This window comes from Microtus oregoni, unplaced genomic scaffold (assembly GCF_018167655.1).
Source record: "Microtus oregoni isolate MIOR12 unplaced genomic scaffold, Mior012 000010F_ref0000083, whole genome shotgun sequence".
Taxonomy (NCBI): domain Eukaryota; kingdom Metazoa; phylum Chordata; class Mammalia; order Rodentia; family Cricetidae; genus Microtus; species Microtus oregoni.
This window is the reverse complement of record NW_024543069.1, coordinates 46,320,472-46,339,289: the sequence shown is the minus strand read 5'-3', so window position 1 is coordinate 46,339,289 and position 18,818 is coordinate 46,320,472. Positions and strand designations below refer to the sequence as shown.

Below are 18,818 nucleotides of genomic sequence, written 5' to 3'. Positions count from 1 at the left end.
AGATTACGTTAGGGTCTCTGGCAACTCCAGCAGAAGCGCATTATTTAGCCACCTTATTAGCATTTTTATTGCATGAATATTCAAGTGTCCACTGTTTATGAGCTATTCACAAAGTGCCCACGTATGAAAATGAACGGCAAGGGCATCTCTCCCTATAATGGAGGAGCTTTCCCTGGGTAAAAAGTAATGAATACATAGAATAGTCAGAGAAAAGTAGAGAAAACTGTTCTCCACTGACAAGAAGTTATAGCCCAGCATACTTCTGAAGTTCCAGTAGAGAAACATGTTTATTTTTACGGTGACTTAATGCATGCTCACTAAGAAAACTCATTAGGGTGAAGGGGGAACAAAGACCTGAAGCTAGGCGACCTCCTCTAGGCTCCTCTTTCTTGGTCTTGATGAGCAATTAAATTTTCTCCTGCACCCTTAGTTATCATTCGATTCTAAGAGGCCAACCTCACAGTCAAGGTCTAAGTCCATGCACTGACACAGAGCTCCTGGCTGCTCTGTGCAGTGTGCTAATCCCAGCTCTGCGCTAGGCAGGCCCAGGTTAGAGGACAGCCTGAACCACCCAGTGAGACTGTGTCTGAGATGCGGCCAGGGCGTGCACTGTTCCGTTATGACTGTGCATTCCTTGGTGTTGTGACACTATAGCAATGTAAGAATTCATCTCATAGATTCCTGATAATGTCGAGAAAATAGAGCACTGCTCATTAGAGATAATAGCATAATTTAATTCTTCCACATGTAATTAGCTGTATAGCTAATTATAATTTTAGGTGCAAAAGTGTGAGAAATGATGTTCAAGCTACATGAATTCTCCAAAACTAATCATTTTTTCCCATGATGTGACTTCACAAAGACCTGGCGAAGCAGCCAAGGCTGAGTCCTGGCGGTGGCTTCCTGGGGAGTTAGTTAGGATTCCCCTCACAGGGCCCCAAACACATACTCTGCTCCCATTCTGGAAGAGGCACACTTTATTTGACAGCGATCTAGTGCAGCTTTCTTATTTCAAAAACCAATGCCTTCATTTCTAATTTTATGCTCTGATACTTTATGAAATAGTTCCATTCCTGCCGTGTAAATTAAATTGGGTGCTGACGGATTTTTTTTCTTGTTGTTTTGGGGATTTTTTTTTGGTTGGGGGGATTGGGGGTCTGGATCACAGATGGGAGATATTTAAACTGAGTGCCTAGACTCTAGTTCTTGTCAGCAAGTGGAAGGTTTTAATTTTGATTTTTTTATTCTATTTCTAATTGTCAGTGATGAAATAAAGCATATTTCTCTATTTGCGATGCCTCTGTTTCAGCATTTGGTGGTTGCCTTTCCATAGCTGTCACTCCACAGCACCAGTGTCTCTGACATCAGTAGTCATGCTGTGCAGTGGCATTTCACTTGGTTTTAATAAATAAAACTTGCCCAAGGAGCAGAAAAGTAAGAGTCACACTGGAGAGCCTTACAGACCAGGCAGCAATGATACACACCTTTAATCCCAGTAGCCATGTTAGCTTGATGTAGAAATCAGACGGTGCACACCTTTAATCCCAGCCCAGGGAGGAATATAAGACTGGAGGTAACAGCTCTCAAACACAGTCTTATTCTGAGATTCCTGGAAGCAGGATCACCATTTCGGACTGAGGTCAAGGTAAGAGTCAGTGGCTAGCTGTCTTGCTTTTCTGACCTTCAGGTTGAACCCCAATTTCTGTCTCTGAGTTTTTATTAATAGTGCTTCAGTGTTGAATGAGTCTCAAAGAATCATCTTTGCTGACTCTTCTGTAAATCTGTTTCAGAGAAAGCAGATTGTTACATTATTGGGCGTCTTAGAATAAATTGATTTTTTTGATTATACTACAAGAACAATAGGAATTGAGCAAACAACCTGTTAAAAGCATTTGTTTTTTTTCCCCCACTGGCTGCTGGTAAAACCGGAAGCAAATGTATCCCTGTCTCCTGCAAAGATTAGGAAGCCGTGACATGAGCACTGGCCTAACCTCATCCAGCCTTGTCTCCAGCTCTCCGTTCCAGATCTTGTTTTCCTCAATTCAGCTGCCGTATGTTCGTTTTGTGGTTTATTTACAGCAAAATGCATATAACATGAAACTCACAGACTTGTCCAGTTGTAAATGTGCAGCTCAGGACAGCTAAGCATATTCACACGGCCATGCAGAACACCTCCAGAAATGTGCTCATGCTAAATCACAGAAGGTCTGCTCACCTGAGGCCACAGCCTTCAATTCCCCTCCCTGGTCACACTCAGAAAACACACTGTGCTCTTGGTGCCTATGAATTTGACCGCATAGTTTCCAGAACCCAGGCCAGGCAGTTCATACCATCGCCTTTCCGATGTGTGGAGGCACCTGCACTACTCACTCACATGGTACACGTACATACTCTCACCCCCCCCACACACACACACCACCACCACCACCACCATTTTTTTATGAGTAATTCTTTTTGACATGGTTTCCTGATGGGTTTGGCCACCATGTTAAAGCAAACAAAAGTGCCCTTGCTACATACAAGCTCCCTGATCATATGCTTTACAGCCTCCAAAACTATGAGGTAAACAAACGTCTATTGCTTACAAACTGTACAACATGCAGAATTGTTTGAGCAGTGCACAGAAGACTGGGGCAGCAAGGAGCTCACACAACACAAGACTGGCCTCTGTGTGTACTTATTTCTCAAGTTTCATTGGCGTCACAGCATGTGTTTTGTTTTGATTTCTGAAGCTGAGTAACAAGCGTGTCTGTGTGTGTGCATATCTGTGCATGTTGTATGTATGACTGTATGTATTATGTATGTCTGTATGCATATGTGCCTGTGTATACATGTGTTCATATGTATGTGTGTTTTTGTGAGTGTATGTGTGTATATATATGTACATATGTGCATTTTTATGTGTATGTGCCCAAATATGTGTTTATGTGTGTTTGTTGTATGTGCATGTATGAATGTTTGTGTGTGTGTTTCTGTTTCTGTGTGGATACATATGTGTATGTTGTGCTGCATTTTCTTATCCTCTCTCATCTAGCAGTGTTGTTGGAAGCGGGGCCCCTTCTTTGTCCTGCCCAGCTAGCTTACACCTGAAATAATCACACAGAAACTGTATTAATTAAATCACTGCCTGGCCCATTAGCTCTAGCTTCTTATTGGCTAACTCTCGCATCTTGATTAACCCATTTCCATTAAATCTGTGTATCACCACGTGATTGTGGCTTATGAGCAAGATTCTAACCTACATCCATCTCAGGCAGGAGATGCATGGCGTCTGCCCACTGCCTTCTTCCTTCCAGCATTCAGTTCTGTCCTCCCTGCCTACCTAAGTGCTGCCCTATCCAAAGGCCAAGGCAGTTTCTTTAATAACCAATGAAAGCAACACAAATCCAGAAGGACATCTTACACCATAGTAGTAGTGGATACTTAAATGTTTGATCCCCTTGATTATTGAGAATAAACATGATATGTTTCTTCAAGACACTCTTTGTAATTTCTTTGCCATTACTCCTGCTTGATTTCTGTGACTGTGATAAACTATAGGACAAAAGACAACTATTAAGAAAAGTTTTTGTTGACTGAGAACTCCAGGTCACAGTCCACCATTTGGGGGAAATCACACAGGAGAGCACATGGCCGACCACAGTCAGTTCCAATCAAGAGAAAAGAGACAATAAATGCATCCTGGCCTGCTTGCTTTCTCCTCACTTCCGCAGTTCAGGACTCCCTGCCTATACAGAGATGTGGCTCATAGTAGCTGGGTCTTCCTATATCACTTAACAAGCAAGAAAATCCAGATAAACAAGCCCACAGGCCAAGCCATTATAAGCAACCTCATTGAGGCTCTTTTCTCGGGTTAATCTAGGCTGTGTCAAGGTGAGAATTAAAACCAGCTATCACAGGTATACATTCACAAAGATGAATTGTTGGACCATATAGTAACTGTAGTTTGGGTTGAGGACTTGTTTTCTGTGGTAACTGCACGCAGTTTCGTTTGTTTGTCCTAACGGCAGCTGCCCCGTGTGCTGCATCACCTCGTTGGAATCTTGTTTCCTGAAGCCTGGTCATGCAGAGCATCTCTGCGCTCAGCAGCCTGTGGTTCAGTCCTGAGTGTGCTCACAAGCTGAGCCATCACCTCCAGAAACTGTCCCCCTGTATTGCAGCCTACTGCATGTCAAGACATTGAGCCAGATTTTTGCTTTGTATTTCTTCTGCTCTTCTATAGCTGCCTTTTCAGCCTTTTAATGAACACAAATACTAATACCCATACCATACAATTGATGTATGGGTTGTTTTGTTTGTTTCCTTGCATTATTATTACCATGAGTTAGCCTGAACCATGTTCTAGGAGACAATACTGCTATACTCAACCTCCCTTCAATCTCAGGCATCTCTTTATTCTTCTTTGACACCTTAAACCCTGCCTTGCAATGAACCCTTCTTATTATTCTTTGAATATAACAGTGTGGACACATCTAAAAAGATATATATATATATATATATATATATATATATATATATATAGCAATGATTGAACACACATCATAATTTTCATTTTATGTTGATGCATCTATTGGCTCCTGTCTTTTCAAAAATAGTTGCATGGCAAATACCTTGGAGGAAAGGCAAGTCAGCTTGCAGCCTTAAAACATGAAAATGGAGTTTCCAGTTATAGCACACAGGCAGTGGCAGCTGGACATGGTGGGGCATGACTGCGTCTCAGCACTAGTAAAGCTAAGTCAAGAGGATTAATGTCTGGAAAAATCATATCAAAAAAGCAAAGAAAGAAAAAGCATTCATACTTAGGGCTATAAAAAAATCTCTCTCCTGGATCTCAGAATTCCAGTCCTACTGTGCTACCTGCTCCATGGGAAGGAATCCCCTGGTGCTGCCACATAGGTTCATAATTCAGCAATTTCATAATATTCTTGCTTGCTGATAGATGATGAGACTTGCCTATCCTTTGTCTGTGATTAGGGAAGCTGAGGCCTCTCATCAGCACCCATAGAACTACATTGGGAAAACTTGGTAAAGCTTTCAAGAAGGGAGAACTCTGAGCCCCCTGCAGTGCTGAGGAAGGTATTACAGGAAATTCTGTGGCCTTAGTTGGAAGTTATTTTACCTAATCTCCCACTTAGTGAGGAATTTCTTGTCAGTTTCTGACGGATGGCATCCTAAATATCACCTAAAGGGTTTACTAGAAGATCCCTCAAAGCTGGTTCCATCGGTGCTTGTGGAGGTCATTCTTCAGATGAACTGGCCTGTTTGTAATTTCCCGACACTGATTTTTGCTTTGCCTTGTCTGGCATTATATGGAATAATAATCCTGCTTGCCACTTGGAAGGCCTTGGATTTACTGAGTCTCAAAATAATGCTATTTCAATATCTAAACATATTGACATTTTCTATCCAGTTCTTGTTTTCAGACCAATTAGACATTCCAGACATGTCCCAATATGGCTATGATCTGTTCACATGCTCATAGCTAAATGATTCAAAAGACTTACGTGGCCTACTGAAAATAGCACTTACCATATTGAAATAATGCCTTCTATTGATTTAGCATAAGGTTTTAAATACAATTTGTGTTTGTATTGTTGTATCATATTTAAACTGCAGTCAGTTAAAATATTCAAACTTTTCTACATGAGCAAACTCAAACCATGACTCACTTCATAGGCACAATTTGTTAAAATGTAATCTTCTCATTGAACTACCCCTGATGACTTGGGGTTTCTCTTCTGTCAGCAGCGGTGTTGGTTCATGCTTGTATAATATTTCTGTCATCTGAATATTCTATAACCATACCTTCAATTTTTTAATATTAGTTATGAACGGAAATGTCTGCAGCAGGCCCCGAGCTTGAGCTGCCTTCTTCTGTGATGATCTGGCCCACACCTTGACTGGTTATCATCCGCTGAGCGATGTCATTCGCCAGCACTAATGTCACCGTGTTTCCCACCGGAATGCCGTGCTCTGCCTGAATGGAAGGAGTTCATATTCTTGACATCCTCTAGCTCTCCTGATTATTTCTTTTTAAAGATGTCAGCACCTTATTGGGAGAGTAAGTCAGGTTTGTCTCAGGAGCATACATCAATAATCTCTCTGAGGTATTCAAAGGTCTTCATTCACAGAGTGAGGAAAAAGTCATGGCTTCTGTTGGAGACGTGGAGGCAAAGCTTCTCTGGAGAAAGAGGTAGACTAACCTGCCTTTACTCACCAAAAGAAGAGGAGAACTTAAACTCTCTCCGTGAGAGGAAACAGTTACCCCTTGTAGTAGGAGGAGTGGGCTGTGTCCCACCGCTAGGCTAGCTTAACCCCAGAAATAACCACACAGAAATTGTATTAATTAAATTACTATCTGATCCATTATATCTAGCCTCTTATTGGCTAACTCTCACCTTTTGATCTAACCCATTTCTACCAATCTGTGTAACACCACAATGTCGTGGCTTACTGAGAAAGATTCTAACCAATGTCAGTCTCAGTCAGGAGAATCATGGTGTCTGCCACACTGCCTTCTTCCCAGCATTCTGTTCTGTCTACTCCACCCACCTAAGGGCAGCCCTATTAAAAGGCCAAGTCAGTTTCTTTATTCAACCACTGAAAGCAACACAAATACCAGAGGACCTCCTACACCAATCCCTCTTGCTCAGGAACGATATTAAGGGTTCCCATGCCCATCAACATGGAACACAAAATGGTCTCCAGCATGGTGCAAAGCACACATTCAGCACAGCTTGAATGGTATAAAGAAATTTTCCATGTTGAGGAGTGGGGCAGGAACAGTTAGCAGGAATTTTCCAAAATTAAGGGGGGACAAAACAGAAAGAACATGTCTAAGTTTTTGACAATAAAAGAAAATATGACAATAAAAAGTAATACCATTCTAAAATGTGCAATAAGAGAAATAAAAGTCACAAATTGGAAATAAAGAAGCATTTTATTTACAGACGTGGTCACAGTCCATGCAGAGAATCCTAAAGTATCTTTGGAAAGGCTTTTAGAAGTAAATCTCCTTTATAAATACATAGCAGAGTACAAGATCGATGTCCAATGAAATCAGTTATATTTCCCTAAGTCAGCAAAGAGCAGAGAGAAATCAAAGCCTAGAGATCGTGGTCCCTTATGGAAATAGAAAACATCAAGCACTCTGAGCAGATCTAACACATTCATGTAAGATTTTCATACTAGGATTCTAGGACATCGAGGAAAGAAAGGAAACCTAAACTGTGGAGAAAACTATTTATTGATCATATGATGCAATGTTATTAAAATATCAAACTCTCTAAATCTGTATGAAATTTCAAAACCTCAATGGACAGTTTTGGCAACTAACATACCATTTTAAAAAAATACAGAAAAGTTAAGTTCCTCACAGTTTTAAGCAACTGTAGGGGGTAATGAAGTCTACAGGGAAAAGCATAGATTAATCTCAGTTACCTTTGCCTTATACCGTACACAAAAGCATATATTAATGTCAGTTACCTTTGCCTTATACCATACACAAAAGCATAGATTAGTGTCAGTTGCCTTTGCCTTATACCATACACAAACCTGGACTTAAAGCTGTGGCTATGGGGAGGAGCTCCTACCTAGGCTCAGGGCTCGAGCTTTAATTCCTAGCACTAGGGGAAAATATAATTAAAACAAACTGATAATAAAAAGAAGTCAAGCATGGTGACATATGTCTTTAATCTCAGCACTCAGGAGACAGAGGCAGGTGGATCTCTGTGAGTCAAAGGCCAGCCTGCTTTACTGAGTGTGTTCAGATAGCCAGGAGTACATAGTGAGACCATTTTTCAAAAACAAAAATAAATGAGTAAAAACAAACTCACGTCAAACAATACATAGACATATCTATGATGCCAGGTTTGTTGATGGCACCATGACCAGCCTTATAGCATACTTCTGTAACCCTATCACTCAGAAGTGTGAGCAGGAGGATTGCAACCTCAAGGCTGGGAGTACTCAGTACCACTGTGGGAATGCAGAGGACTCGGGTCCCCATTGGCAAGAGAAGGTAAGCATATGGTCACCACAGGACCCACCATCCTTTTTTCAGGTGTTTTTCTGAAAGAAATGAAACTTCAAGCCATTTTATTCATATTGAGAACCAACAGAAACTCATCAGTTACTAAATGAACAAAGTGACTGTGGGATGCACAGATAATTTAAAAGAGCAAAATGGAAGTGCAAACTTCATGATGCAGCCATGGGTGCAAAAGCATTACAGCAAAGATGCTGTGCAAACATAGCAAGGCTCCCTGCTGTAATGGAGCTCCATGTTGGAGTCCTTAGCATGGATGAGGCCCTGGCTCCACACCCCAGCATTGGAAAGAAAATGGTTCCATTTTTATAAAATTCTGCAGAAAGCTGAGTAAAGGTACTTAAAGTTTATCAAAAGAGAAAAGCTATGAGCAAGCAGGATGAAATAAACTCATCATTCTTGGGAATGAAAGCTAAAGTCAGAGATAGACAACTGAGAGCTAGAAAGAAAACACATTTTTGATATAGTAAGAATAAGAGAAAAATAAATTGCGAAGATGACAAACTTGATTGGTAAATCAGTTATCTCTCTTTTTCCTTGATCCACGTCTGTCAATTTAACCAATTACAAACAGGAAAGCATCCGGGGTGGTGAATGTATCTGTACTGAAATGATGACTTTTTGCTTTGCACTCTTCCCTACATGATGCGCTATCACAGCTGTTTACATAGCAACGACATTTCAGTGTGCATGACAAGTAATCTAGGCATGATTTAAACTGATGGAAAGACATGCATGCATTGCATGCAGATCCCACAGCATCTTCCACAAGGCATTTGAGCACCAGAGATTTTAGAATCCGCAGGGGGCCCTGGCACCAATGGCCCATGGATAACAACAGGTGATTTTATGAAAGAAAAATTGAGCAAATTGAAAACCCAGACAGCAAAATTAATAACTGTGACTGAAATGAGTTTAAGGAGAATAACAAAACTTAAAACCATGACAGCACAACTTTAATATAACATTTTATTTAAAAATAAAACAGTGTAACTTCCTTAATCTTTAGCTTCAATATCCTGCTTGTTTTTAAGATGTTTGTAAATCAGCATTAATTCTTTACTACAAAAGGTGAAATAACAGAGCGCTGTCACTCTTCTCAAACTTACATACAATGGTAAATATCAGTGAAACACTGACGGGGCCCTAGACCATCTCCTTCAGTTAATTCCCTTATGAAAAGAATTCAGTCTACACAAAAGGACAAAGAAATTAGACGTGTATTGTTTTGGAAATCAGTAACTTATTCTTGCAGATAATATAGAACTGAATTGATATTGTTGATATTAAGTAAGAAGAATACAAAATAAGTTCATATATAAGCAGTGAGAATAAGAAGTGCCTAAGAATATAATAAAAAAAAAAGATTTGGTTCTTACATCTGTTGTATGTAGCATTTCTCAAATTTGAGTGTGCATTCAGATCTCCTGTGGCGCTTACCTGTGAGACCTGATAAATGCAGGTTTCAAAGGTTCTGCACCTGATAGGTAGGAATCAAGGTCTCGGGTTCTAATGACTATTTAAGTGCTGCTGTAGACCATTCTCTGGACTGGAAGGTATAGATGTAAAACATGTTCCACTGAGCATGTGTTCTTGTATGCAACCTTAAAACATGAGAACTGACAAGGAATTGGTGAAACTATTTGTTAAAGGTTGTCCTTTGCCCAGTCCCAATGGCTCCATCCACAATACAACTATATCTACAGAACACCTCACATACCTAAGACTCGGGGATCACTGCAGAGGAGGGGTGGGAAGACTAAGGATCAGGGAGGTTGGTGTAAGGCTGTGCCTTCTACTAATGTCAGGATCTACACCCATAAAGTCTCACCAACATGACTTCACAAATATGAGCTGACACCAATAGACATACCAAGGATGACACCAATAGGCATGCCAAAGTAGACAGCAGAAAAGACCCTGATGCCTCAGCCCTACACAAAGAATACAGGCAACTGAGGAATGTTAAGAGCTGGAGAAACAGTCCTCTCCATGGTAGAGCACATCAGTTTGTTACCCAGTACCAAATGCTTGCTCTGAAAACATATATACAGGTAACATTATGCAGACTGAGCCAGCTACATTTAGGAAATGTATGTATATGCATATGTATTTACATAGGAGCATGTAACAACAGTTAATGAAAACAGAGGACATGGATTTAAAAGAGAGCAAGGAAGGTATATGGGGAATTTTGGAAAAAGAAAAAGGAAGGGAGCAATGATATAATTTTACTAAATTAACAATAAGAGAAAAAATTTAAAGCTTGTACAATATTCCAATCCATCCTTAAAAGCATGAAAGGTTAAATGCTACTGAGACCAATAAAATTGTTTAAGGAAGAGAAACACTACATTTTGGGACAAGAATACATTAGAAAAAAGTTTACCTTCATAGTAATAAAAATCAGGAAATCATCTTTTGGTTTGATTTGTTTTGTCTAGGGGTTTTGTTTGTTTCTATCTTGTGTTTGTGTATGTATTTGTTCTGAGATGTGTCTCTCTACACAGCCCATCATAGCCTTCAGCTTGCACTGTTCTGCCTTCCAGCCATCCTGGCTCAATGTTTCTTCAGTTTAAAGGAGAAAAAGACTGTAAGCTTCATCAGAAAAAATAAGTTCATCATATTAGCTAACACATTTCTTCACAAAGCAGACAATAGCTGGCTTTTTCCCTTCCAAGAGGATTTATTTCAGACTCAATTATTCTTCGTACAGTTTCCATCACGTGAAAGACTGACCACATCAAGTATGGAGACGTCATGTCCCACCATGATGTAGGTGTGCCTGTGACCTCAACATCCAGCAATGAATAAGGACAAACTCTTTGCCTGATTAATCAGGAAGCTAAGGACAGGTCTGAAACAGTCTTCCCCTCAGACATCACTGTCTCACAAGAACTTAACAGATCAAGGGGCTTGCCCGTTTATCCAATTATGTGGATTTAATACAGAGGTGATGTGGGATTCCCCTCTGTATACTATTAATATGTATTATTGACATTGGTTAATAAAGATGCTGCTTTTGGCCAATAGCTTGTCAGAATATAGCCAGGCTGAAAAAGACATGCAGAGAGAGTAGGCGGAGTCAGAGATAAGCCATGTAGCCACTGCAGGAGACAGGCGCCAGACAGTACTTTACCAGTAGGCCACAACCACACGAAAATACACAGATTAATAGAAATGGGTCCATTTAACATATAAGAGTTAGCCAGGAATGTGTCTAAGCTATTGGCCAATCAGTGTTGTAATTAATACAGTTTCTGTGTGATTATTTCTTGGTTGGGAGGCTGGGCGGCTGGGAAAGGAACAAGGAGAACTACACAGAGGTAAATGTTAAGGCATCCACAAACAGAAATCATAAAAGCACAAGGCTACCAAGGTTACAAATTACTTTTAAAAAATAAACTTCTACCTCACATAATCCATTATTTTACACGATCCTTTGCCCTTAACATGAGCCTGTCAACCAAGCAAGCAGCCAGAACCTGCTGCTCACACCAATTCCATTCTCCTCTCAGAAACTCAGACTTCCTGTAATTCCCTCTGACAGGATGCCGGCTTCTTCCCAGAAGCCCTATCAGCATAGCTAAATGAGAGTCACTTCCTCTGTTCTGAAGACCAGACTCCTTCTGATTACAATCACAGCTCCCTCGCTCCAGCCCCGGGGAGACTGTCCGTTTTGGTCACAGTCAGCCCTGCTGACTCTCCAAATAGAGTCAAATGAGAAATGATCAGCCACCTTAAGAGGACAAATCATCATTTGCCCAGCGAGTTGCACACAACCGAGAATAGATCTTTAAAAGCACATGTCATTTGGAGACGCAGCAACAAATTAATGGAAGTGTGGAAACTACGGCTTCATAACCAGCGCTAACATTTGCCTGCCAGACAGCTAAGAGGAACACACAGTGAAAGCTGCAATTACGACGAGAGGGTCAAAAATAATGGGTGGCCAGATGTGACCTCTCTTCTGATGGTTCTAAACGCCCCTTTGTGGTTCCACCCAAATGGGGGAGACTGGTCCTGGGTCTGCTTTAACAGCTACTTTTTCAAGTGGGGAATAACATGGTTCAGAGAGGGTGAGGTTGTAGTCAAAATAACATAGCCCAGACTAACAATAGACCCACATCTGATCCCATATTGCCTCCAAAACACAGAAGGCTCATTATTACACGTGATTTCAAAAAAATCAGAATAGTTTCCATGCTGCCTCCTCTACGTGGTCTCTGCCCACCCACACCATTAACCATTCTTAATGTCCCCTGTCCCTCTTCCCTCATCCTGTCTCACTTTCCCTCATTCCTACTCCTTCGTACAGCCCTCCATCCTTCAACCTAATCCCCGCCCCCCTTTTTTTGGAAAAGCAGAAATAGGAAACTGCACTCTAGGCTAGCAGCACACACTCATTAAACAATGTGCCTACCACACCTGAAGAAGAATGCTACCCATGTGTAGATGGAGGAATGGAAGAGTTAGAACTCAGAAGAAAAGCTCTGGTCAGAATCCGAGACCATGTCCCCGGACAGAACTGTGTTGCTGGTCATTGGGCTTGCATTTGAGGATTACTTTCAGAAGGTATAATAGGCAACATGCTTAATAGACTGGCTGCTATCTGAACTGGTAGAGCGTTAGTGGTCGGTGTCTATTAGTAGCTTTACCTTCCATCAAGAGAAGCCCTGTGATAATTCTTAAGTATCCTGCGATTCACTGAGATCTCACCAATATAAATGTTGCCTGCTCTTTGGGAAACAAACACTCATTTTCAGAAATTGTTCCTCATGGAGTATGGCCCATCCTCGCTAACTGAGACCCTCTGATTAAGAAGACTTCGCAAAGGAGACAATGAGGTATACAGCACAGAGCTGGGGCTGTTAGTGGACTAGAGTTTCTTTAACCTCTGTTTTCCATTTGTGTTTCAAGTGGAATGGATTGAATCACCTTGTCCTATGTAACAACAATCGTCCTGGGCCGCGTGGAGGGTAATTACTTCTCTTTGACCCTTTTAGAGGCAATGTTTCTGGGAGTGAAAGTATTTTAATCTGTGAGTTTCTCAGCCTCAAGTTTGTGATTCAGCCAAAAAGAATCTCATGCATTCTCTAAAGTTGGTCATCTCTGTTTACATGTATTTTTAAGAAGTGGTTTATATTCGAAGCCAGCCTGGTCTACAAGAGCTAGTTCCAGGCCAGGCTCCAAAGCTACAGAGAAACCCTGTCTCAAAAAATTAAAAAAAAAATAAAAATAAAAAAAGAAGAAGAAGTGGTTTATAGCTCCAGTATTTCTCAAAATGAAAATCAACTGTTAACTTCAAAAATGACCCAGTTCCAAGTAACCCCATCAGCCTATGTTCTATAGTATGTTCTTAGAATGTTCTATAGTAACCCCTGTTGGCATCTGAATCCCCACGTCTCCAAGTGTAGCAGGAGCTGCCTCTGAGACTTGCACTAACAGAGGACTCCCTTATCAATGATGGCTAAGAACTGCTTCTGAACAGACCCCAGTTCTGTCAAATTCTTCTAGTGTTGCCTAGCCTAAGAACTCTGAAGGAAGCAAGAAAGGGGAATTCCTGTCAGCTTAACTGTAGAAGAAGCCAGCAAGACATGTTCATCTGAATTTTGACTGAAATACTAAAACTCTCGGACAGCACAAAAAAGCCAGCAGCTCAAGAGACTGGACGTTTACAGTGAGCTGAGCCTTGCAATTGCTCTGAAGAGGAAAAGAAGGGCAAGCTGAGAAAGCCCTCACCTGAAAAGGGGAGGCTGAGACCAGCCTCTTCGGCAGATATATACACATGCTCCACACCTTCCACAAAGCCTAACTCTCCAACTAAATGCGACAGTTACAGGCCCTTTTATCAAAAATTCAACCGTTTACAATCACTCCCTTCTTTAAAGTAGCCACCCCAGAGTACACGGTGTGAAACCGCTTAGGGAAACATAGTAAGGAGGCCAGAGGCAGGAGACGCAAGGGCAAGTACAGTGTACGATATATACAAGACGGCGTCATAGAGGACCCGCAAGTGTTGCCTGGTATACACACGCAAAATCGAGTAGCACCATGTTGTATACACAGCATAAGTTAGGTTTGCATTCCTTACCTTTACCAGACTCACAAAAATAAATTCAGTACTGCCAAGTAGCTTCTATAATGCAAACATAATCTGTTTTCCAATCATGCTGGCTTGTTTGTCTTCCCCGATAAATCACGAGGGACCTCATCTCATTCATTAGCATACTTTAAGATGATAGAGAAAATTGAATACATGTGATTACATTCCTATATACTTCTGGTAATTGTCATTTAAGGATTAATGCCATTTGTATTTCTTTGATCTCTTTACAGGAGTATTGTTTTAAACCCAGCCTATTTCCGAAACCATCTTCGTCAGGCAGCCGTGTTTAGATGTCTGGAGAGATACTCAGAAGCCGCCCGGTATTTTTGTTATAATTTTGCAAAGATTTATTTAAACTTAAATTAATTTTACCCTTAGATTCTGGTAATAGCATAAGAGGACATTCCATTTCTCTCATGGAATATGATTTTACTCGAATTATTGTCTTATAAATGTCAAGCCAACAATTATTGAGTATCTTTTTCTTTAATTAAAGCTATTCCATGTTCATAGCTCTTAGCAAAATTCAAACTTTCCAGCCATGAGGTCATTAATGATGATGGGAAAACTTTCATAGATATTAGAAATGAACTTGACCTCTTAGTCTCGAGGATGCTCTGATTGTAACGACACGGTTTTGTGACTCAAACTGGAGATGAAGTCCAATTGGGAGGACAGGACCCTTGTAGCCCAGAGGGCCACCTCTGAAGAAACAGCATCTGTTGGATAGCACAGGCTTTCGGGGTGTCCAGATTGTTATCTTTTGGATGAAAGGGAGCTGAATGAATCAATGGCTAATGTTCTCATTCCCAGAATCCAAGGTCCCAGAATCTGGCAAAGGATGTCAGATTCTCACAGCGGCTGCACGCCCACTCCAAAGTCCTTCCCACTTGGCAGAGGCAAAGCTGCTTTTCTTCCAGAGTCAGATTAACCATGCTGATTCTTTCTCTTTGATTGGTCAATTTCCTCAAGGACTTTCCCTCTTTCCTAAAGTACAGAAACCCATTGTCCTGGAAACACATATGACTGTTTCCAGGAACTCAGTGGGGAAAAAATATGTCTAGTTTCTAGAATTCCTCCATGCACACCTCCTAAGGACAAATCTATATTAATAAGGATGAGGTGTCTAGTCTTTGGGTAATTATCATCTCTAGAACATTGGGATATAAATCTTTTTTTGAGGCTGAATAAAATGGTTCCATGCCATTGACGCTGTGATATGAAGTCCCCACATCTGATGTGGGTCCGTACATTGCTAGAAGTTCAGTTAAGTGACGACTGTGAACAGCAGAGCAAACCCCAACTGCTTGTGCTTGACAGTCACACATCTTTCTATCAGGGTTAGAATCTGCTTTACAGCATAGAAACAGCCCTTTCTCATTCTCTTGTGCTCCTTATGCCAGACACTGTTGATTGAATGTATTTTTTTCTATTGAGCTTGTAGAGACCTTTCAGAAATATCCCTAGAAAAGAGGACAAGAACACAGTCTTAGTTGAAGCAGAATAAAATTAGGGCTATTTCTCATGGTATAGCTCTGGGAGGATTCTGGTCATCACAGAGGAAACAGTTGACATTGATTAAATTGATAAAATCACACTTTATGCAACAAACTAAATTATTATTTCTGTAACCAGCAACACAGCTCACTACCCTGGAAAGCCTTCTGTGAAGTGATGGCTCCAACAGTTCTAGAAGTTTCTTGGGTGTATATGTGTATATGTATAAGAATGTCTACAGTGACATAGAATGGCTTCCAAATCTTGCCCTCCTCCTCTAACACACATGACTATGTGTATGCACACATCCAAGCTGCATTTTGTGGGGAACATGACAATATTTTTTAAGTACTCAGAGATATAAAAACAAAAAATTCAATTCTGTGAAAAGAACTGACTCACAATCCATGAATGCCTGCTTTCTTCCATCTCTATGTGCTCAAAAGGATCTCAGAGCCTGAAAATATCAAGTACCAGATAAGGATTCTGTATTATTTTAGAGTTATTTAGAATGTGGTGGTATGCGGTTGTTTAATAGTTACAGCAGCAAGAAGATGTTGCATTAAACTGAAGATAGGCCTGGTTGAAAGCTGAATAAAATGTGCACACAGTATTGAAGATCATGTGACATACACTGCCTCCTGAAGTGAAGATACGCAATGAGAAACATGAATAAGTTATTGTTCTCTGCATGAAGATCCAAAGTGCAGGTACCTCTACAGATAATAAGCAGAAAGCCTCCATATCCATGGCCATCAGCAGTGAAGAATGAACTGTGTGCTTCTAAATCTTTGAGCCAGAGCAGTGATACCACACTAAATGGCTTGCAAAGCCAGGATGATGGTGCGCATAGTGATATCTGAATTTCAATTATAAGATATGACAGTTAGTTACAAAATGCAAGGATGTTCAGATATAGTGGCAAATGCTAAGAATCTCAGTATTTGGAAGGTAGAGGAAAAAAGAACATGATTTCAAAGCAAACTTAGGCTATATAGCAAGTTCCAGCTCAAGCTTGGCTATGTAAGACCATATCGCAAAACCAAACAACAAGCAAATGAAGAAAGACAGAAGTCAGCATGGTCAGTTCTCAGAAAATTGGGAATCAATCTACCTCAAGATCCATCCACTTTTAGACATATACCCAAAGGAGGTACACTCATACCAGAGGGACATTTGTTCAGCTATGTTCATAGCAGCATTATTCATAATAGCCAGAAACTGAAAACAACCTAGATGCCCCTCAACTGAAGAATGATAAAGAAAACGTGGTACATTTACACAATGGAGTACTACACAGTTGCAAAAAAAAATGCAAGCAAATGAACAGAAGTAGAAAAACTCATCCTGGGTGATGTAACCCAGATCCAGAAAGACATGATCTCCTAAAACCTTCATCCAATAACTGATGGAAACAGATGCAGAGATTCACAACCAACCACTGGACAGAGCTCCTGGAGTTTGGTAGAAGAGAGGGACGAGCGATAACATGACCATGATGGGGAAACCCACAGAAACAGATGACCCTAACTAGTGGGCGCTCACTGACTCTGAACTGACAACCAGGGACCAATCTAGGCCCCCTGAAAGCAGGTGACAGTGAATGGCTTGGGCAGTTTATGGGGCCCCTGGCAGTGGGACCAGGATCTATCCCTAATGAATGGTCTGGCCTTTGGGGACCCATTTCCTATAAAGAGAAATCTTGCTCAGCCTAGACACAAGGGAGAGCGCCTTGATCCTGCCTCAATGTGGTGACATGACAGAATTTATTGACTCCCCATGGGAGGTCTTACCCTCTCTGAGCAGCAGATGGGGGAAGTGGGAAGAGGTAGAGGGAGAAGAAGGAGGGGGGAGGGGAAAGTTGGGAAAGTAGGAAGAGGAGCAAAAAGGGGAACAGGGATTAGTACATTATACATATAGATTAGATAGATAGATAGATAGATAGATAGATAGATAGATAGATAGATAGATAGGATAGATAAAGGAGTGGGTGGGTGGATGGATAGATAGATAGATAGATAGATAGATAGATAGATAGATAGATTTTAGTTACTTCTCTACTGCTTTGATAAGATGCCATGATCAATACGATGTATGAAAGGAGTTTTGGGGGCATTACATTTTCAGAGGGTTATTAGAGTCCAAGATCATAATAGTGGTTAGCATGTCAGCAGGCAGACAGGCATGATGCTAGAGCAGTAACTGGAGGGGGCTCACTGCACAAGGCAAGGAGAGCTAACTTGGATTGTAATGGTTTCTTGAATTCTTAAAGTTCATATCCAGAGACACACCTCCTCCAGCAAGGCCACACTTACTAATCCTTCCCAAATAGTTCCACCCACTGGGGACCAAGTATTCAAATATCTGACTCTATGAGGGTCATTTATATTTAAACCACTACATTCTATATATTATATTAATAAACTAGAGTTTATTAATAAAACTCTCTATATAATAAAAAAACATATTTCAAACTTGACACCATGATAATTAAAGTGTTTCTTTTTAAGGATCACACAGTCATTCATATACAAAGCATGTAGTCATCCTCCCACGGGTCCTTCCAAAGATAATGCCTGTTTTTCATATCCATATTAAAAGGCTATACAAAGATGGAGGCTCAGTTTTAAAGATCTCTTGAGACTTTGAAATGCAGTTTTCCAAGAAAGTTCTTGATGTATAGATGTTGGCACTTATTGAAGGTTTATTAAATACAGTGATACCTTTTTTAAAAGTTAAGGTGAATCTAGAGAGATTACTCACTGGTTAGGAACACATACTGCTCTTCCAAAGGACCCAAGTTTGATCCCAGCACCCACATCAGGTAGCTCACAACCACCTCTAACTCTAGCTCCAGGGTAAACCAATACATCTCACCTCTGTACTCACATACCCACACATGAATATAATTAAAACCAATAAAAATAAATTTAAAAGATAAGCAAATATATAAACAATTATCTAGAATACACACACAAATAATAAAAATTTAATAGTTGAAATAGTCCCATCAAAAGATATACTATTGAAGAATCATTTTTTCAATAACCAGTATGCAGAGCTTTCCAAAAAAAACTATTTTAAGAAGATTATTTGCAAGTTATAATAAGTTCACACCTCTGCCATGAGCTCAGAAGTAGAATAGACTACATCAGGTGCATAGTG

General features: G+C 40.5%; 1 protein-coding gene across 1 annotated transcript in view; it reads left to right on the top strand.

The window, feature by feature from the left end:
- Spata16 (spermatogenesis associated 16) overlaps positions 1-18,818 on the top strand; it is a 254,089-nt gene that overhangs the window by 80,446 nt on the left and 154,825 nt on the right. The window contains exon 3 of the mRNA XM_041659524.1: positions 14,387-14,476. Coding sequence (XP_041515458.1) covers positions 14,387-14,476 — 90 coding nt within the window. The remainder of the gene's footprint in view (positions 1-14,386; positions 14,477-18,818) is intronic.